The sequence below is a fragment of the Mauremys reevesii genome, linkage group 2 (assembly GCF_016161935.1).
Source record: "Mauremys reevesii isolate NIE-2019 linkage group 2, ASM1616193v1, whole genome shotgun sequence".
NCBI lineage: Eukaryota > Metazoa > Chordata > Testudines > Geoemydidae > Mauremys > Mauremys reevesii.
Genome location: NC_052624.1, coordinates 11,604,939 through 11,626,333, shown reverse-complemented (window position 1 = coordinate 11,626,333; position 21,395 = coordinate 11,604,939). Strand labels below are relative to the sequence as shown.

Here is a 21,395-nt window from a genome sequence, read left to right as displayed (position 1 = left end):
TTGGTACCAACGGGTCTGATTCAAGGGCCGAGCAGCCAACTGAAACCGAGGGGAGCTATGAATGTGCCGCGCGGCTGACGATAAGGCAGCGCAGCCATGAGGTAACATGGCCAAACATGGGACTCCCAGAGTAGGGTGACCAGGCAGCAAATGTGAAAAATCGGGACGGGGGTGGGGGAGCCTATATACGAAAAAGACCCAAAAATCAGGACTGTCCCTATAAAATCGGGACATCTGGTCACCCTACTCAGAGGTTTCTTTTTAGAAGTCAGCTGGCTTGATTCTTCTCCTCCTCCTTACCCCCCGTTTTACTCTGCCGTAACGCCCTGGACTCCAGCAGCGTCAGCCCCACCTTTGACCCTGGAGAGCACAGTCAGATCCACAGCCTCTTCTCACTCGCTGCGCTGTGCATTTGCCTTTGTCTGCCTTCAGTGCTGGAGGGGAGGGGAGCGTGGGCGGGATTTTAGTAAAGTGGTTTTGTGGCGGAATGAAGGCAATTTTATTAAGAAGCGGTGTGACTTGTTGCATTTGTGTTCCCTGCAGTGTTGTGACTTTCCCCTGACAAACCAGCCAGGCCTCACTGAGGGCCTGCAGCCCGTAAAGCTCAAGGGCAGGAGGGCAGAATACAATGGGGCAAGCACCCGGTGCCAGCAGCAGCTGCCGTGTGTGTCCCTGCTGTGAGAGGGGCTCTGAGGCTGACCAGCTGCAGGACCCAGGAAGCAATCCTTGGAGAGGGCACAGAGTGGATAGAGAGTGGGATTGCTCATTCCTGCAGATCCTGGAGATGCCCAGGGAATGGAACTGCCAGGTAGTACAGTGCTGGCTCCTGACCTGACTCCCCCGGACCTGTACTCCCATTGGCAGAGTGCCTGCTACTGATGGGATGTCCCCTTGGCCTACCTCTCCAAGGCGCCGGATGAGTGCAATGCCACAGTGAGCACTGGTCCTTGATTCTACTCCCTCCCGGGGGAAGCTCAGTCTCCATGATATATCCACAGAGAGGCCTCCACAAAGTCCTGGGGAAGTACCAATACTAATACTTAGCTCTGCTCTTATATAGCACTTTTCACTACTAGATCTCTAAGTGCTTTATACATTTATCCCCATTTTACAGAACAGGAAAACAGAGGCAGAGAGCAGCAATGTGACTTGCCCAAGTTCTCCAAGCAGAGCAATGACAGAGCTAGGAACAGAACCTATGTCAGCTGAGTCCCAGCCCAATGCTTTAGCCAGGCCACAGTAGCAGCACTTCCATAAGTCCACCATGTTCTCTGTCAAGTTTTGTCCTGTCCACTGGCTGCTGAGTCAGGCTGTGGAAATGTCAGCATAACCAAATGATGGCATTTTCCAAGCTGTGTAATGCTTTTTTATAGCATAGAATTCCCCCAGGTCTTTAGCTCTGCAATGGACAAGTCTTATATAACACAGGCTATCACAAAGCATTGCAGTATGCAAGAAGAACAATACAGGGCAAAGTATCATTGACATCAGAAATCCATTTCACTCAAATATTCATGTGCTGGGGCTATGGGGCAGTCCAATTCTGCAATTAGGGACCAGTGGTACAAAGCAGAATGGAGGCTTGATTTTTGTTTGGTTTTTTAAAATACTTACTTTATTGAGGAGACTGTATAATCTGTCAGTACTGGTTTCCCCCACGAGCTGAGGTCCGGCTGCTGCCCTCGGTCCATGGTGCAATGCCCAGTGATGCCTGGGAAAGCGGAGTAGATGGACTGAGGGCAGCTTATAGTTCTATGTATCTTGTTAAAAGAAGTATCGACACACAAAACAAAATCCTCAAACATAGCTGCTTCCTCCGGGGTAAATCTCTAGGCCACAAAACTAGTCTAAGGAGAAGAAAACGATTACATCCAAAGAATGGCAGGATAAACAATTCTTCTCTTGGTTACACACTTGGGCCCTCAAGTGAGGAGCTCTGGTATATTCCTCACTGTGAGAGGCCTAGTATATTGTCCTAGATTCATTGCCTACGTTCCACCGTGTTCTTCTAGTGCAACGCAATCTCCATGCCCCTGGAGGTTGACAGTCTACCTGGAGTGGATCGAGTCCCAAGGGACTGGGCACTACCATCCAGGAGATGGACTGATTCAGCTTATTTCCTAGGCCACCTCCTCCAGTGTGGTTCCCATGGAGACCCCAGACAGAGATTAAAATTGTCCTTCCCTCCGCAGCCACCTCCCTTCCTGCCCAGACATGAGTCCCGCCCCTTGGGCTCAATGATCGCTGCAACACCTATGCCATGGGGGTAAATCAAAGCCCATTGTGTGCAACCTCTCTTGGGGTGATGAGACGAAGGAGAAGCTTCCTTTTCATATACAAAATCAAGCTGTAGAACTAATGCCTAATAACTGACCACTACCTGACTTGACTCTACTCCTAGAAGAATTCCAGCTACACAGTGATCCTTAGTGCACGTCCCTCAGCTGCTGTGTTCACTTCAGTCACATAAGCAACGTTGCTGAGAGCACTCTGGGGTGGTTGGGCAGAGTGTCTGGCTGTGGTGGTCTCGGGCTCCCTCCAGATCTCTGGTCTGCCAATGTTCTTCAAGACCCAGTGGTGACCCCTGCCAGCCACATTAAAGATCCCATAGTCTGAGGAATAGACGCCATTATAACGAAGTAGCAGAGAGCAAGAAAGAGTGGTGAACTCTGTTACTTGCCCCCAGGCCACTTCGCAGCTCTCACCACACAACACAATGAAACCGGACCTATCTAAAGGATAAAGGGCTTCTGTTCTTCTAGTCCATGGAAGCCCCAGTCACAAGGGGTGCAGCCTGTCCCAGGGATTTTGATTGCTTCTTTCTTTAATCCCTAAATAATGCCCACTAAATTCAAAATCCTGTAGTGACCTTCAGAGTCACTTTCTGGGGAAAAAAAAATAGACAGTACGAAAGAGCACCTATCCTGGGCTGCTGAAGCTATTGATGCTTCTGGAGCATCTTCTATTTCCATTAGTCACAGATATAGCAAGATGATAGACCGAGACGGCCGCTCTCGCTTACACCCAGGCACCAGCTTCGCATGGATATGGCCAAGGGGACGTCAACACTGCAGTGAAGGTGTCAGCTCCAGCTCGGGGAGGTGTGTACACGTGCTAGCTCTGATTGAGCTAGAGCAATATTTTTAGGAAGTGGCCGCAGGCACGAGCTAACCACCAGAGCACAGCCCTCTCTGAGATCCATGTTGTTGTGGCTACACTGCTGTGGTTAGCATGCTAGCTCAGCCCCGATCTACCCCAAAAAATAAGGTCGACCCAGTTACATCATTCAGGGGTGTGAAACCCCGCCCTCCTGAGTGACGTAGTTATGCTGCCCTAACCCCTGGTGTAGACAGCACTACCTTCTGTTGACCTAGCTAGCGCCTCTCGGGGATATGGATCACTTATGCCGATGGGAGAACTGTAGCGTTTCAAGTGTAGACAAGCCTTTAGTCTCATTGCATTATGTGGCTGGTGTGTCATTAACTCCTGTGACTCTTCCCCACCTCATTGTGACCACCTGTCCCTGCTCATGTATTAACTTTCAGCCAGGCCTTGTCTTTGAACTAGGAAGGACCTGGTTGGTACTGAGCAAGTGCAGGGATTGTCCAGTAGTGTTTATTCTGGGATTAAGAGAACTGTGTGTTTCATGGAGTCTCTGGCTGGTCTCCTAGATGGCAGGGGACTCCTATTCTCTCAAAGCTAGTGTGTGTACGTCTACCCAAGCTGGAAAGTACACATCCAACTTCAGCGTAGATGTACTGGGAGAGCAGCATTTGCTCACTGCCAGCCAAATTTTCAAAAGTGGCCCCAGAGTTTGAGTATCTCCACGTTAGGTGCCCAGCCTGAGCCATCTTTCATTCTGCAGCCTACTCTCACCCCCCCCACCCGCCCGGTTTGAAAACGCTGGCCTTTACGTCTGCTGCATTTCATCCCGAGTTACAGTCCCAGAGCTGACCTCTGATATCGATGGGAGCGATGTCCGTGTTAGAACTATGTGGGTGATGCCCATTTCTCAGAGCCAGGCTCAGCAGATACATTCCCCACTTCTCTTCCAGAAGCAAAATGGTACAATCGAAATCAATGCTTTGCACCTGAATACATTCAGCCTGTTTAAGAGTTGAGGCTGATTGGGCTAAACTCCGCATTCTTCAATGGAGCAAATCTCTGGTTAATAATAATACTACCTTACTCTTTACCAAGGAGGTCAGTATCCTTAACCCCATTTTACAGATGAGGAAACTGAGGCACGGGGCGGGAAACTGACTTGCCCAAGTGACAGAACCAGTGACAGACCCAGGAACTGGACGCAGGTCTCCTGAATCCCAGCCACACTGCCTCCTTCTGTTTACAGTAGGAGTTTTGCTCCACTAAAGACTGCAGAATTTGGTCCATGCTTACACCTTTGTGGGCTTTGCTCTGTGGCTAGAGGTTGCTCTCCTCACTTTTCACAGCCGGGAGCGCTCTTTGTTCTGGGTGGGTCTGGGGGTGGTTGCTAATGCTCATCGGTGCCCCCAGCTTTTCCCCCCGTTTTGCACGCCCAATGGGTCCCTCCCTCATATGGATTTTCTGGTGCCTCCTCAGATATTTCTTCAGCCTGTACCGTTTCCCACACACCGTGCATTTATAAGCCCCACCCCTGGAGTGCAGCGTCTGGTGTCTAATAAGGTTTTTCTTCTGAGTGAAGCATTTCCCACACTTGGTGCATTTGCACGGTCCCATCCTGATGTGGATTGTCTGGTGCCTGAAGAGGTTGGCCTTCTGATTGAAGGTCTTCTCGCATTCGGGACATTTGTACGGCTCCTCCCTGGTGTGGATCCGCTGGTGCCTCACAAGGTTTGACCTCTGGGTGAAACTTTTCCCACACTCGGTGCATTTAAAGGGCTCGCTCATGTGGATCCTCTGATGCCTGATGAGCTTCCTGTTCATCCGGAAACTCTCACCGCACTCGTTGCACTTATAAGGCCCCTCACTGGTGTGGATCTTCCGGTGCCTAGTAAGATTCGACTTCTGGTTGAAGCTTTTCCCACACTCGGGACATGGAAATATCCTCTCCGCTTTGGGACTGTCCTTCATCAAGGGATTTTTCTTGCATTTTGTGTTTGCCCGGCTCTCGGTACATGCACCAGGAGTCCCCTCTTTGCTGGTTCTCTGGCGTTTTCTATGTTTTTTCTTTGGGCTGCAGCTTTCCCCATGTTCACCCTCCGCCCCGGCTCCCTCTTTAATCTGGATCCTCTGGATGGTGCCAAGAGATGTCTTTTGACTGAAGTTGCTTCCATGGTCGGTGCTCTCCTGTGGTTCTTCCTTGATGCGGGGTTTCTGGCATGCCGCAAGATTGCCGATCATAGTGACACCCCTCTGGTGTTCGTTGTCCACCCCAGCTTCCTTTGTAGCCTGGATTCCCCACGGAGGAAAGAGAGGCATCTTTGGATTGAATTGGTTGTCATAGTCGGGGCTGGCCTGTGGTTCTTCCTTGATGTAAGAGTTCTGGTGGGCTACTGTAATGTTTCTCTCATGTTCGGGGTATGTGTCTGGTTCCTCCTTAGTCTGGATTCCCCACGGAGGGCTAACAAGGATCTTTGGGCTGGATTGGGTTCCACAATCAGTACCTTCCTGGGGTCCGTCCTCTGAGTGAGCTCCTGGTATTGTAATGTTCTTCCCCAGGCTAAAACTATCCTCCTGTTTGAAGGCCACGTCCGGTTCCTCTTTAATCTGGATGACCCGGAGAGGCATGCCATTTACATGTCCAGTGGCTTCCTGTAGCCTCTGCTTTGCGTGGTTCCTCTGGTGGACATTAAAATATCTCTTGGTGCTCAAGCTTTTCCCGCAGTCGGTGCATATGAATGGGCCCCCGCGGAGGTGGATTTTCTGGTGAGCCACCAGTGTCGCGCTCTGGCCAAAGCACCGGCTGCAGTCGGAGCACTTGAAAGGCTTATCCCGTTTGTGTATCTCCTTGTGTGCCGTCAGCGTCCCCTTCTTCACAAAGCTCTTCCCGCACTCGGTGCAGGCGTATGGCCGCTTTTCCTTGTGGGTTCTCATGTGGATGCTGAAGTAGATGCGTGTGCTCAGGCTCTTCCCACAGTGGAGACAGATATACGGCCCGCCTTTGGCGTGTGTCTTCTGGTGGGCAGCCAGGCATATCTCCAGCCGGAAGCACCGTCCGCACTCGTCACACTGGAAAGGCCTCTCTCCGGTGTGGATGCTCTGGTGGGTGGTAAGGTGTCCCCTCGTGGTGAAGCGCCTCCCGCACTCACCGCACGGGTAGAGCTCCTCTGCTGTGTGGATCCTCTGGTGTCTCTTCAGATTTCCCTTCTTGCTGAAGGATTTCCCGCACTCCGGGCACATATGCGTCTTCTGGGCCGCGCGCTTTGCAAGGTCTTTCATGGTGGTGCCAGAGAGCATGTGAATGTGATTCTTCTGTGTCTGGGTTCTCTCTGGTAGGCCAGGCAGCTGCTAGGGAGCCGGTGAAGGGATGGGGAGGGATGGTTGGAAGGTTGGCAAGGGGCGATTATAAAAAAGTCAGTGATGCAATAGTCGAAGTGCAGCTGATGGGCCCTGGTTGCTCTGCTGACCAGGAGGAGAGGTTGTCAACATGCAGCACAGATACTGAGGTGCCAAGGGTCATGCAGCTAACTGGATGGCTCTGGTTCTTTCTTGGGTTGCATTTTCTCATGGAGTTTTTTCTTTCAACCCAACAGCAGAGCTGTTCTCTTAACATTCAGAACTCCCTTTCCCTGGTCATTGCGATGGGGCTCCTGTTCTCATCGTATGCCTCAGTCAGTCCTGGAGGTTTAGCATGCTGGATTAAAGAAAAAGAAAGTCCAGATATTATTCCATGTGCTACTGATAACACTGCTTGTGCTAATGTGATGACTGCCATCTTGGCTGACACACCAGGGATTGAACCAGGAACCTCCAGAGCTAAAAGCCTGAGCCACTACAGCTTACATTAAAGAGCAAAGGCTCTGGAGGTGCGGCTGAAACAGATTCCTCTCCTCTGTGGATCAGGCACCAAGGGGGATGTGTAACACACACTCACCAGTGGGTTACAGTAAGAATAATCCCTTTAATTATGTCTTTTTTTTATCTGAGGATCTCAAGACAATTTACAAATGTTAATTAATTAAGCCTCACAATAACAATTATGACTTGCCTCATTATTCAGCTAGGAAAATGGAGGCATAGAGAGGCTAACTTTTTCAAAAGTTAGGATAAAATCAAAGTTGGCAGCATTTGCAATATTAACACTTGGCACTTTTCACTGGCAGATCTCAAAGCACTTTGTAAAGGCAGGGCACTATCATTACCTCCATATTACAGATGGGGAAACTGAGGCACAGAAAGTTTAGATTGTGTGACCTTGGCAGTGGTGGAATCTAGGTGCTCTGCCCTGTCCATTGGACAAGTTCGGATCGTTGAACCACAGGGCCACATATACATAGGAAATCATTTCCCAGAATTCCAACAGGGAAGGAGGCCTGAAGGCAGAAGTGAAGAAGGTATGGCTTACTGTCGCCGCAGGGATAGGACATTGGGGATGCTGTCGCTGAGGGAACGGGATGTTGGGGGGGTGCCGTTGTGGAGGGGGCTAAGAGAGCAGGACGTAGGAAAGTAACGACTGCTTTAAAGGCAGGGAAGCGTGGAAATGGGAGATTTCTAAACCTCTGGATACAGCAGTGAAAGTGCAGATGAGGTACACATATTGCGCTGCTGCTTGGGTGGAGCGGTTACCAATGTACAGTGCTCAGATACTAAGGGTCATACGGGTAACTGGCCAGATAAGCAGACAGAAAACTGCAGATGAGAACTATTTTTCATTCAGTTGCATGGACTGCAATTCTGCCTTTGGATAAACCAGCTCAGCTCCCGCTGAAATTAATGAAATTCATAGAACCACAGAACTGGAAGGGACCTTGAGAGGTCATCTAGGCCAGTCTCCTGCACTTGTGGCAGGACTAAGTATTATCTAGACCATTCCTGACAGGTGTTGATCTAACCTGCTCTTAAAAATCTCCAGTGATGGAGATTCCACAACCACCCTAGGCAATTTATTCCACTGCTTAACCACCCTGACAGTTTTTCCGAATGTCCAACCTCTAAGTCTCCCTTGCTGCAATTTAAGCCCATTGCTTCTTGTCCTATCCTCAAAGGTTAAGAAAAACAATTTTTCTTCCTCCTCCTTGTAACAACCTTTTACATACTTGAAAACTGTTATCATGTTCCCTCTCAGTCTTCTCTGTTCCAGACAAAACAAACCCCATTTTTTTTTCAATCTTCCCTCATAGGTCATGTTTTCTAGACCTTTAATCATTTTTGTTGCTCTTCTCTGGACTCTCTCCAATTTCTCCACATCCTTCCTGAAATGTGGCGCCCAGAACTGGACACAATGCTCCAGTTGAGGCCTAATCAGCACGGAGTAGAGCAGAAGAATTACTTATGTTTTGTTTACAACACTCCTGCTAATACATCCCAGAAGGATGTTTGCTTTTTTTGCAACAGTGTTATACTGCTGACTCATATTTAGCTTGTGATCCGCTATGACCCCCAGATCCTTTTCCACAGTGCTCCTTCCTAGGCAGTCATTTCCCATTCTGTATGTGTGCAACTGATTTTGTTCCTTCCTAAATGGAGTACTTTGCATTTGTCCTTATTGAATTTCATCCTGTTTACTTCAGACCATTTCTCTAGTTTGTCCAGATCATTTTGAATTTTAATCCTACCCTCCAAAGTACTTGCAACCCCACCCAGCTTGGTATCGTCCGTAAACTTTATAAGTGTTTTGTCTATGCGTAAATCATTGATGTCTGTGGCTAAATCACTGATGAAGATATTGAACAGAACATCATTTGTCCCCTGCATTAGTAGCAGTGCTGTATGAACTGAATTGAATATGGTGTTACATAAGACGATAATAGAAAAAATGACCTGGAATGCTTTAATTGAAAAAACAAATAAAAAATATCCTCTTCCAAGCAGAACCCTGGCTTGATTCTGGTGTGTGTATTTAAAGAGCCATTTCTGTCTGGGCCAGCAACGGAGCTGATTGATCATAGCCTAGAATTCCCTTCTGAGGGTATTTCAGTCTAGCAGACAAAGGCATAACAAGATCCCGTGGCTGGAAAATGTGTCAGTAAAGTTCACCAGCATATTTTTACCAGTGAGGGTAATTAACATTGGAAGGGATTAGCAGCAGTAATCTCTCCATCTCTGGAATCTTTAAATGAAGACTGGATGTCTTGTTAAGAGATATGCACAATCACCCAACCCATTATTGGACTCGATACAGGAATCAGTAGGTGAAATTCTCCGGCCTGTGTTATGCAGGAGGCCAGACAAGAGGATCACGATGGTCCCTTTCTAGGAAAACATTTTAGTTGCCTTTTAGTTTTGGCAAATGCCAGACAGCTGGCCTCTTACTAAATTTGAACCAGATCAAAATAACAAATCCCCACTGATATTTTCTAGTATCCAGATCACAGAGGGCCAGACTCTGCCCTCAGTTACAACTCTGCCACCCCATTGATTTGGAGTTGAATTGAAGGCAGAATATGATCCCTTTCCCGGGTGGGGTGGGGGGGAGCGTCCTTATTTGGGCTAGGATGTGAAATACACGCACGAGCCGTTTGCTGAAAAGGTCTTACCTGAGCAGTCCATCCCTGCAGGCATTTTCCTCCCCTGGAACCAGAGTGACAACATGGTTTGTGACTTGGCTGCAACTTGTGTTGCAATCGCAGCAGCTGCTGACCTAGAGGAAGTCTGTGCCCGGTGCAGTGAGAGCTACCGGAGGAAGGGTGAAGCGAAACAAAGACCAGCAGCAAAGGGTGAGCGCAGAGCGCGGGGAGGGAGGCTGGACGCTGCAATCGGACAGTGCCGGGCCGGATTGCAGCGCGGCTGCGATCCCGTGCACGGGCGGCGCGAGGCAGGGGGGGGGGAAACCCCACCCCGCGTCCTTTCTTCTGCACCGTTAGCTTTGCGGGGAATCGGGCTCGCGTGGGATGTTCCCAAGCTCGCAGAGCCTTCTGGGAATTGTAGTTTCTCCCAGAAATCGTGCTAGCCCTGGCAAAAGGCCCCTGGATTGCAATGGGAGAGGAGGAGGCCCCTGGAGCTCGTCCGTCCCAGCGTGTTTCCCTCTAAATCGGGGGGTTCAAAACCTGCAGACTTTAGCACCAGGCTGCAAAAATGCTGCTGTCATCTAGTGCTCAGTGCCCCCCTCCCCGGACCTGAAGGGATCGTATCCTAATGGATTCAATAGCTTCTGATCCACAGCATGCGAGCTGTGCACCCCAATAGCAGCTCACTGTATCCCTAATTGGAAGAAAATAGGAGGAGGTAATTGGAGCTTGCTAAAATCTCACTGGCCTTTAACAATTGAATCTTTTAAACATGGCTTTTCCACTTGGATTAACAATCATTTTGGAAGGCAGATAACCAAGTAAACAAACAAACAAACAAACAAAAAGAAGTATTTATTGTTGACACCATGTATGTAAGTACATTCCAGATATGGACACACATGTGGAGATAAACACACATGTCACTTTTGGTCAGAATAACACTTAGGACCTCAAAAACAACAAGGAGTCCGGTAGCACTTCTGAAGAAGTGAGGTTTTTTTTACCCACAAAAGCTTATACCCAAATAAATCTGTTAGTCGTTAAAGTTTTTTATTGTTTTTGTGGATACAGACTAACTCTTACCAGTGAGGGTAATTAACAGTCAATTAACGGTTGGAACAATTTACCAAGGGCCCTGGTGGATTCTCCATCACTGGCAATTTTTAAATGAAGATTGTTTTTTTTTTCCCCCCTGAAAGATCTACTCTAATTCCAAGAGGAATTAATTCAGGGAAGTCCTATGGCCCGTGCAATCCAGGAGGTCAGACTAGATGATCACAGTGGTCCCTTCTGGCCTTAGACTCTGTATCTATGAACTGTTTTGATTAGGGATGCAAGTGTTACTGATACAATTAGAACAGTACAATCCCTAGTGTGGATGCAGTTGTACTAGTATAAAGGTGCCTTACACCTGTATAGCTTATTCCCCTTCTTGATAAGCACCTTTATAGCAGTACAACTGTATCCACAGGACAAAGGAGGCAGTGTGGTCTACTGGGTAGATCATTCGCCTGCGAGTCAGGAAATGTGGGGTCTCGTCCCCCCCCCCTTTGTGCCTCTGTTTCTCCTCCTGTCTTTTGTCTGTCTCCCCTCTTTAGATTGTGAGCTCTACAGGGCAGGGGCAGGCTAGCACTGTGCATTTTAAACAGCACTGTGTACAGCAGGGGCCCTAACTGAGTTACCCTATTACTATGGCTGCTACTAATGGGCAGCGCTGCCTAATAGTGCGCTGTAGCTAGGTCAGTGGTGAACGTGCCATGTCCTCAAAGGAGCAGAGTCAAGGTTCTTTAATACAAAAACAAATGCACACAGCCATCCTATTTCTGGGACTTGCATTTTTCTTGATAGGTGAATAGAAATTACTTGTTGCCTGGGCTTGCCCCAGCAATGAAAGCCTGCTGTCGATCAGCTTTGCTGTTTGCAGTTACAGAAAGAGAGAAAGCAATTGCAGGCCGTGTTTTACCCTCTGCACGCCATGCACGGGTCCCCTGGGAGCTAGGACATGTCTACCAGCAGTAGCTGGAATGTTAGAGTCCCCTTGGAAAGCAGATCATGTTTAGCTGCTCACAAATAGTTTGGAAAAGTAGGTAGGGTCAGTTTAACTCTTGGCTTGCCGTCCGGTTTGATGGGCTGCCTGAGAGACGTTTGGTGCTTTCGGTCCAGTTCTCAGTGGACAGGTAACAACACGCTCTATCACAGTTGGCTTTAGGTTGGCATTCTCGACGACGGCTGTGGACTGATGAGACAAGGAGACTGAGCTGTGCTAGAGGTGGTCCCTCCAGGTCAGGTTTGAGGCCGTTGGAGGGGCCATGTGTGGCAGCTTGTACTACGCTGTATTTGTTGTGTAGCCAGATAAAGCACATCCCTTTCTAGGGCTGTCAAAGTAGGACTTTCTCTAACACTTATGGAATAAAAGAATTGAGAGAGCCTCCAGCTGGGGAGACAGGAAGATACATCGCTGATCGTCTTCCTTCTGGCCTCTCTTGCCCTAATTTATTCATCAACTTGACTTTCAAATGAAGCCAGTCCGTACTCCTGAGATCATTAGGATATGGCCTTACACTAAACTGCTCGGCTTCTATTGCTCACTGTCAGTCATGGGCCCCTGGGGGTCCCACTAGCTATCCCGCCTTGACAGCCTGTTTGAATAATAAACCTGATTTAGAAAAAAGTAAGGCCAGATCCTCAGCGTTGGTGAGGCCTCATTTGGAGTACTGGGTCCAGTTTTGGGCCCCACACTACAAGAAGGATGTGGAAAAATTGGAAAGAGTCCAGCGGAGGGCAACAAAAATGATTAGGGGGCTGAAGCAAATGATTTATGAGGAGAGGCTGAGGGAACTGGGATTGTTTAGTCAGCAGAAGAGAACAGTGAGGGGGGATTTGATAGCTGCTTTCAACTACCTGAAAGGGGGTTCCAAAGAGGGTGGAACTCGGCTGTTCTCAGTGGTGGCAGATGACAGAACAAGGAGTAATGGTCTCAAGTTGCAGTGGGGGAGGTTTAGGTTGGATATTAGCAAAAGCTTTTTCACTAGGAGAGTGATGAAGCACTGGAATGGGTTACCTAGGGAGGTGGTGGAATCTCCTGTAATGGTGCGGCGACTCACTGGCATGGCTCCTCCTGTTGGTTGTCCAGGGAATTAGCTTTTCCAGCTCCGGAGCGCCCTCTGCTGGCCGATGTCCCACTTGCCACTGGCCCCCGTGTCCCTCCCGGACCCCGGTGCCCCTTTACGTTGGGTGCTGCCCCCTGGCAGTACCCCCACTGATCTGGGTCTCCCCTCCCCAGGGAACCCCCAACCCCCCTATCCCCACCTTGCCTCAGTATATGGCTACTACCTGTCACCGTCTAGCCCCCGCTCACTGTGGAGGACTCTAGTGTACACGTCATTTATCACAGGCAAGGGGGGGGGGGGTTGGACGGCTCCCTCTGCCTGCCCTTGGGCTGCCCTCTGCAACCCCAGTACCCTTCTTTCTCCTTTCACAAGGCCTGCAGCCTGGGGGGGTTTCTAGGCCCGAGCTCCCCAGCTCCTCTGGCCTTCCCCCAGCCCTGCTCCAGTCTTGGTACCCTCTCATCTTCCAGGCAGCCAGGCCCTTCCCTCTCTCCCGCTAGAGAGAGACTCTGTGTGCTCCTGGCCCACTGCCCTCTTATAAGGGCCAGCTGGGCCCTGACTGGGGCGTGGCCGCATCTGTGGCTGGTTTCCCCAATCAGCCGAGGCTTTCTTCACAGCTGCAGCCCTCTCCAGGGCTGCTTTAACCCCTGTTCCTCAGGACTGGGGCAGCCGCCCCCACTACACCTTCCTTAGAGGTTTTTAAGGCCCGGCTTGACAAAGCCCTGGCTGGCATGATTTACTTGGGGATTGGCCCTGCTCCTGAGGTCCCTTCCAACCCTGATATTCTATGATCCTCAGCCCGTGTGAAGCCGGTTAGCTCCATCGAAATCCACAGAGCTGAGGGTCTGATGTAAAGTCAGCGAATGCGCTGGCGAGTTAGTCATTGCGGGAATTGAATTTTTGGCAGGGTGGGGAGAAAGAACGTGCCGCTCTCCAGCTTTCCTGCCAGTTTTGTCCCACCAGCCACGCTTTCATGGAGTCGTGTGATTTTCCCCCCGCCCTAGTGAAATGGCTTAAATGTTTTCCCATTTTCCACTTTACTAGGCTTTGATATGAACAACCTGGTTAAGGTTATCACGACTTTGGGGTTTGCAAGTGGAATGAGATGGGTTCTTTTTCTCTTCCCGTAAGCACAGCTCCAGGCAACTGGGTACTCTGTGTTATTTGTATGTACACAGGGGCGGCTCCAGACCCCAGCACGCCAAGCGCGTGCTTGGGGCGGCATGCCGCGGGGGGCGCTCTGCCGGTCGCCGGGAGGGTGGCAGGCAGCTCCGGTGGACCTCCTGCAGGCGTGCCTGCGGAGGGTCCGCTGGTCCCGTGGGTTCGGTGGAGCATCCGCAGGCACGTCTGCGGGAGATCCACCGGAGCTGTGGGACCGACGACCGGCAGAGCGCCCCCCGCGGCGTGCTGCTGTGTTTGGGGCAGCGAAATGGCTAGAGCCGCCCCTGTATGTACAGCACCTGGGGCCCTGATCCCTGAGGGGAATCATTCGGCATTACCACAATACAAATGATAATAGTGTCTGGTACCTAGAATTAGGAATTAGCAACTGATTGCTCTTGGTGGATTAAAGGTAGTTTGTTTCTTCTTTGTTGTTATAATTATTGGTGCAGTGTTGGTCCACTGGATAAAACTCTGTGTGCTCATCTCCAAACTGAACATGGATAGTGATCACTGGTCCACCAGATGCAGTGGCTGTGATGCTGGCTTCTTAAAGCTCTTCACAAATGGATCTTGCTACAAAACCACGTTGCTTTGGCAGTTTTATTTCTTCCACTATTTGGGGATTGTTACTCTTTAGTGTCCTTCACTTTTGTTGTAATACTGGGCCCCTCTGGAGAGTGAGTGAAGGGTACCATATAGCAAAGCCCATTTTCCCAGCGTTCTCTCTACAGATGAAACACTTCCACTGAAAGCTGGACTAGGTTTAGTCACACCCTTTTCAATGGCAAGTAGCTCTTATCTCCACCTAGTCTTGGGGATTATGTTGATCTGGATGGAGCATGGCAAGCTCAAGATAACAACTTGAGAAGGATGCGTGATGGTTTTCCCCTGGGGTGCCACCTGGAACTGGGGTACTGCTGAGCCCTCTGACCCATGAGCCTGGGCTCCCTCTCACACTGTGCTGCCGGGACAAGCTGCAGACCCGCTCCCGGTCCTACACTTCCACCACCGTTCACACAGGCGGGGACACACCCAGCTGCAGTTACATGCAGGCTCTCTGACCAGCCACGGCATGAACCAACAATAGAGAGGCTACAGCCACAGGTGCCGACTCCGTGGGTGCTCTGGGGCTGGAGCACCCATGGGGAAATATTGGTGGGTGCTTAGCACCCACCGGTAGCTCCCTGCCCCGTCCCCCCGCCCCAGCTCACCTCCACCTCCACTCTGCCTCCTCCCCTGGGTGCACCGCATGCCTGCTTTCCCCCCTGGCTCCCAGCGCTTGCGCCGTGAAACAGCTGATTCATGAAGCAAGTGCTGGGAGGGAGGGGGAAGGCGGGGGAATGCAGCTTTCTCGGGGAAGAGGCAGGGCTGGGGTGGGGATTTGGGGAAGGGGTCCAATAGGGGCAGGTAGGGGGCAAAGTTGGGGCAGGGACTCTGGGGAAGGGGTTGGAATGGGGCGGGGCAGGGACAGGGAAAGGGTGGAGTCAGGGCGGGGCCAGGGGCGGGGGGTGTAAGCGCCCACTGGCGCCGGGGAAAGTTGGCGCCTATGGCTACAGCCAGGATAATCACCAGCTCCCCAGGCACTCACCCCCCTCTGGAGTATAAACCCAAAATTGTACCATCTTGCGCTGCACAGGGAATTGTACAGCGCAAGCCCCTCCCTCAATGTGGAAAGGAAATGCGACAGTCCCCTGAGCTAAGATTCCCAGCACCCCTCTTAAGGCTTCTAAATTTTACTCTATATGTTTCAGGGGTAATCTGAAACTGGTTTAAAACGATTTCCTTGAATTTACCATAATCTGAAGCATCTTCAGTTGGCATCTTATTAAATATATCCAGAGCTGTACCAGTCAGCGTTACAACCAAAGTGGGCATCTTTTGGTCCTCGGGGATCTTATGGAGCACACACTGCCTCTCAAAGGTGATGAAGTGTTCAGCAATGTCCCTGTCTCGCTGTATGCAGGACACCACCATTCCCATTTGTGGATTTTTGGAGAAGGACTCACAGGAGCATGGGGGTCCTGGTTCTGCTTCTCTATCAAGTCCAGTTGATACGTCCTCTCTCTTTATTTCTCCTCCATGGCTAGTTTCTGGGCCTCAATTTCTTTGTCAGCCTCTATCTGTTTCAGTTCCAAAATTCTCCGGTGGGCAGCTCCTTGCCTGGCCTCTTCTGCTTCCATTTCTTTTATCTGTAATTGTTTTAATGCCAAAAGTCTTGTATGTTCTTTCTCTTCTGCCTGAAATCTGCACAGCTCCAATTTCACAACTGTTTCACCGCTTCCACTCATCTTCTTGCTTTTCTGTCCCTGCTTCCCTGGCCCGAAATAAGCAAACAGAAAATAACAAACTGGTTACCTCTTCGACTGATCTCAAGCCACCACACTGAAAATCTCACTTAAAATCACCCCCAGTGTATGAAGTGCAAATCTCACTCAGAACAACACGCTATGCATTTAGCCCTGCTCGCTGTGCAGGTTTCCCCAGAGAGACTGAACTGGGGGAAGTGCTGAAGCCAGGATAAAGGGATTTCTAGCCTGTGTATGAAAACCCCGGGGTTTGCAAGCTGTAAAGCAAGTGCAGCTTGTTCCGTGAGAATCTGCCAGCCTGCCTGTATCATCAGCCAGGGTGAGAATTTGCTAATTCATATCCTGTCTTTCTAGTATTTTAGGCTTAGGTTGCATTTTGTTTATTTACTAGGTAATCTGCTTTGAGCTGTTTGCTATCACTTATAATCACTTAAAATCTATCTTTTTGTAGTTAATAAACTTGTTTTATGTTTTAATCTGAACCAGTAAGTTTGGAGCAAAGGGTTTGGTAAATCTTAGCTCAAAGGGCAGGGGCTGTTGCATTTCCTCTCCACATTGAGGGGGAGAGGAACTGGATAATAAATTCATACTGGTTGGGGTTTTGACCAGGGCAGGACGGTACTGCTCTGGAGTCCTAGGCTAGGAAGCTGGCGGTTATTTTGGCTGTAGCCTCTCTATTTTTGGTTCATGCAGTGGCTGGTCAGAGAGCTTGCATGTAACTGCAGCTGGGTGGGTCCCTACCTGTGTGGATGCTGGTGGAAGTGTAGGACCGGGAGCGGGTCTGCAGCTTGTCACAGCAGCACAGTGTGAGAGGGAGCCCAGGCTGGTGAGAGAGAGGGCTCAGTGTTAACCCCGTTCCAGGTGGCACCCTGAGGGAACCTGTCACAGGATGGTCTTGTGGGTCAGGTACTGGCCTGGGACTGAAGAGATCTGAGTTCAGTTGCTGGCTCTACCATATAGACTTCCTATGTGACCTGGGGCAAACCATGTAAATTTACAACTCAGTGGTGTAAATTATCATAGCTTCATTTACATCAGTGGATGTATGGCAATTTATAGCCTCTGTGCCTCAGTTCCCGCCTCTTAAATTTTAATTAAACCATTCTTACCCTTGTCTATTTAGATTATAAACTCTTTGGGGCAGGGACTCTCTCTTGCTATATATCTGTAGAGCACCTAGCACAATGGGACCCATATCTCAGCTGAAGTGTCTGGGTGTCTAACACAGCCTGGCATAAACTGAGACTCTGCTGTAAGCCTCTGGGTCAAACATCGCTTTGGCATGAAACATGCAATTAGCGTAAATTGATCGTAGAATAGGTGTAGGTGAGAGTAAATAGCAAGGGAGTGTAGCAGCCAGCAGTCCAAAGGGACTGGTAAGGCAGATGGTACCAGAAAAGGCAGCTAGCAACCGAGTGTAAAAGAAAGCCCCTGCCCAGCCTATAACCATGGCTCAGGCTACGTTTTAGTCACGGGTATTTTTAGTAAAATCAGGGACAGGTCACGGGCAGTAAACAAAAATTCACGGCCCATGACCTGTCCGTGACTTTTACTAAAAATACTCGTGAATAAAACTTGGTGGGGGGGCTGCCTGGAGGCCCTGCGGGTGCTGGGGGAGGGTGGCCCGGGTGCTGGTGGGGGGCAGGTGGTGGCGTGCGGCCCAGGACTCCCACAGGTCCAGGGAGGGGGGCAAGAAGGGGCAGGAGGTTTGGCGATGCCGGCTGGCTCCCTACCTGGCTCTGTGCCCCCCCTCCTTCCCCCGCCCGCCAAGAACAGCAGCAGAGGTTGGGTGTGGGAGGGGGCAGGGGGTTGGGGCATGGGACGGGGTGAGGTGGGCTCTGGGCAGCACTTACCCGGGGGGCTCCCCAGAAGTGGCGACATCCCCCTTGCTCAGCTGCTAGGCAGAGGCATGGCCAGGCAGCTCTGCACGCTGCCTCAGCCTGCAGGCACCGCCCCTGCAGCTCCCATCTGGGCTGGGCTGGCAGAAGGTTGTGTAACCCAGCACTTAATCTAGCCTGCTAGGTAGGTGTGTGTGTGTGTGTGTGTGTGTGTGTGTGTGTGTAACTCCCATGCTCTAGGGTATAAGCCAACCTCAGACTAATAAGGGTTAGGAAAATCTTTCCCTAGGGGCAAGTTATTCTCTAAGGCCCACATCCTCAGAGGTATTTAGGCAGCTCACTCCCATTGATTTCAGTGAGAGTTTGGCGCCTAAGTGCCATTGAGAATCTGACCCTAACTGCCTACTGCAGGGTTCTTGTTACCTTCTTCTCAAAGTTCTGGTGCTGTCTAGTGCTGGAGACAGGATACGGAGCTAGCTGGACCAGGGGCCTGATCCAATCTGGCAATTCCTATGCTTGTGTTTCAGACAAACCCAGATCCTTAGTGGTGTCCAGTAGGGTTGCCTGGGTGTAGGTGGGGGCCAAATATGATCCATGCTCTCAGCTCTTGCAGCAATTCATTAACTAAGCAATGAAAAAAATGAAATTCTCACACACACACACAGACAGACAGAAATCTCCATCCTCCTCTAGGGAGACATTGCCAGAGGTTTTATTAAAAATGCCTTCGGTAATCGCATCAGGAGGTTAGTGGGCGTTATGCAGCTTACTCTGCTGAGTGCACCTGAGATCAGAGAGTTGTACAATGCCAGCAGTGAGAATTAACCGGGAGAAATTACAGTCTTTGTATAGTGGTTTGTTAACATGTATTCGCGGCTCAGTTTGTGAGTTGCTAATAGAACAGATGCCAGATGAATCCAAGAGGGATTTTAACTGCCTCTAAACTATGGTGTGTTTTTATTAATTTAGAAAAGGACTTTTACATTGAGGGAAACATAATAAAGTATTTAGATGAGTGGCCATTTTTCTGCCTTTCTCCAATTGCTGTTGGGGGCTAGGAAAGTCAGATATGTGCTATTATGCTCATGGAGAACTGAGGCCCAGGGCCTCAGCAGCTTTTAGGGAGCTAACTCCCAATGAAATCCGTAGGGATAATGTGCCTAAATACCTTGGAGGATCTGAGTCTTAGTAATTTATCCAAGGTCAAGCACGGAATCTATAGTAGAAGAAGGAATGAAACGCAGGACTCCAGAGTCAGAGTCTAGCGCCCTACCCACTGGGCCATCCTTCCCCTCTGCTCACTTGGGATGGGATTTGTCAAAGGACTTACGTGCCCAATTCCCATTGGACTGTGACATTGATGGCCTGCAGATCTGCAAGGGGAATTACTTAGAGTGTGAGCTCCTTGGGGAAGGGCTGTCTTTTTTTGTTCTGTTTGTACAGCACCTAGCACAGTGGGGTCCTTGTCCCTGACCAGGGTTCCTAGGCCCTACAGAAATGCAAATAAATAATAATACTAATAATTAATAACTGCCTTTGGCTGCTTTGAAAATCCCAGTTCATTTTCCTGCCAACTCAGGATTGTTCCCCACTGTATACTTCCTAGTATTTTGCCTAGTCTAATTTTACATGTCCCAAGCATTAGAGCTTATACTGCTGTGTCACAGATTAATACCCTATACAAATGCTACAGTATTGTATAGTGGTAGCCCAGAACGCTGCAGTACTGGGATCACGACAGTGGACTGTTGTAGTACCTTTTTTTCGAAGGGACACCTCACTGTCAGGAAGTTATTTCTTGATATTTAACATATATTTTCACTTTCGGTTCCTGCCTTGGATTGTTTCCAGCACCTGTCTTTGGACCCCCTCTATTTCTGCTGCGTCTCCTTTGAGCTAGGGCGACCAGAACAGAACGTAGTCCCATAAAGAAGCTCTGTGAAATTTAATGGAGGAAATACAGTCCTTTTTTAGAAGGTGTTTTCTGTGGAGTATTTGCCAGTGTAAAGTGCCTTTTTATCTACAGAGAATAGGGGCAATCAATAGGACTCTGAATGGGGTTGCCAGGCGTCCGGTTTTCGAGCGGAATGGCCGGTCGAAAAGGGACCCTGGTGGCTCTGGTCGGCACCGCCGACTGGGCCATTAAAAGTCCAGTCAACGGTGCAGCGGGGGCCCGAGGCTAAGGCAGGTTCCTGGCCTGCCCTAGCTCCGTGTGACTTCCTAGCAGCCCCTTGGCACATGGGTGGCCAAGGTGGCTCCTTGTGCTGCCCCACCTCAAGTGCAGGCTCTGCAGCTCCCATTGGCTGGGAACTGAGTCCAATGGGATCTGTGGGGGCAGTGCCTATGGGCGCGAGGGCAGTGCACGGAACCTCCCTGGCCGCCCATGTGCCTAGGGACTGTAGGGACCTGGCAACCGCTTCCTGGGAGCCGCGGTACGTGCCATTGGGACCCTTCACCCCCTCCCTCATCCCAACCCTCTGCGCCAGCCCGGAGTCCCCTCCCACACCCAAACTCCCTCCTGGAGTCCACACCCCCAACACCGCTACCCCAGCCCTGAGCCCCCTCCTGCACCCTGAGCCCCTCAACAGCGGCCCCACCCGAGAGCCTGCACCCCCAGCCAGAGTCCTCACTCCTACATACCCCAACCCGCAGCCCGGAGCCCCCTCCTTCACACCAAACCCCTCATCCCCAGCCCCACCTCAGAGCCTACACCCCCAGCCGGAGTCCTCAAACCCCCTCCCTGCATCCCACGCCCGGCCCAGCCTGGAGCCTTCTCCTGCACCCTGAACCCCTCATTTCTGGCCTCACCCAGAGCCCGTACCCCTAGCCAGAGCCCTGACCCCCTCCACACACACCTCAACCCCCTGCCCTAGCCCAGAGCCCTCTCCCATACCCCAAACCCTGCATCCCCGGCCCCACCCCAGAGCCTGCACCCCCAGCCGGAGTCCTCAAACCCCCTCCCTGAATCCCACGCCCGGCCCAGCCCGGAGCCCTCTCCTGCACCCTGAACCCCTCATTTCTGGTCTCACCCGGAGCCCGCACCCCCAGCCAGAGCCCTGACCCCCCCCACACACCTCAACCCCCTGCCCTAGCCCAGAGCCCTCTCCCACACCCCAAACCCTGCATCCCCGGCCCCACCCCAGAGCCTGCACCACCGGCTGGAGCCCTCACCTCCCTTCCGCACCCCAACCCCCTGCCCCAGCCTGGTGAAAGTGAGTGAGGGTGGGGGAGAGCAAGCGACGGAAGGATGGAGTGAGTGGGGCGGGGCTTCGGAGAAGGGACGGGGCCTCCGGGAAGGGGTGTTCAGTTTTGTGCAATTAGAAAGTTGGCAAGCGTAACTCTGGGAGGGTTTCGTAAGCCCTGTAGCCT

At 50.8% G+C, this 21,395-nt stretch overlaps 1 protein-coding gene and 1 long non-coding RNA gene across 2 annotated transcripts in view; one reads left to right on the top strand and one right to left on the bottom strand.

Moving 5' to 3' along the window:
- Positions 1 to 1,378: 1,378 nt before the first annotated feature.
- On the bottom strand, positions 1,379 to 9,876 carry LOC120397422 (zinc finger protein 260-like). Its single transcript, XM_039523225.1, has 2 exons — positions 9,639 to 9,876; positions 1,379 to 6,796 (listed from the first exon to the last, which is right to left on the bottom strand). The coding sequence occupies exon 2, from the start codon at positions 6,397 to 6,399 to the stop codon at positions 4,423 to 4,425; it is 1,977 nt and encodes a 658-aa protein (XP_039379159.1). The 5' UTR covers positions 6,400 to 6,796; positions 9,639 to 9,876; the 3' UTR covers positions 1,379 to 4,422.
- The window catches only part of LOC120397423, a 79,717-nt gene continuing 68,089 nt past the window's right edge, over positions 9,768 to 21,395 (top strand). The window contains exon 1 of the long non-coding RNA XR_005593795.1: positions 9,768 to 9,818. This is a non-coding gene — a long non-coding RNA (uncharacterized LOC120397423). The remainder of the gene's footprint in view (positions 9,819 to 21,395) is intronic.

Excerpts from the sequence above, each read along its gene's own strand:
- LOC120397422 (XM_039523225.1), bottom strand. The coding sequence starts at position 6,399 with ATGCTCTCTGGCACCACCATGAAAGACCTTGCAAAGCGCGCGGCCCAG.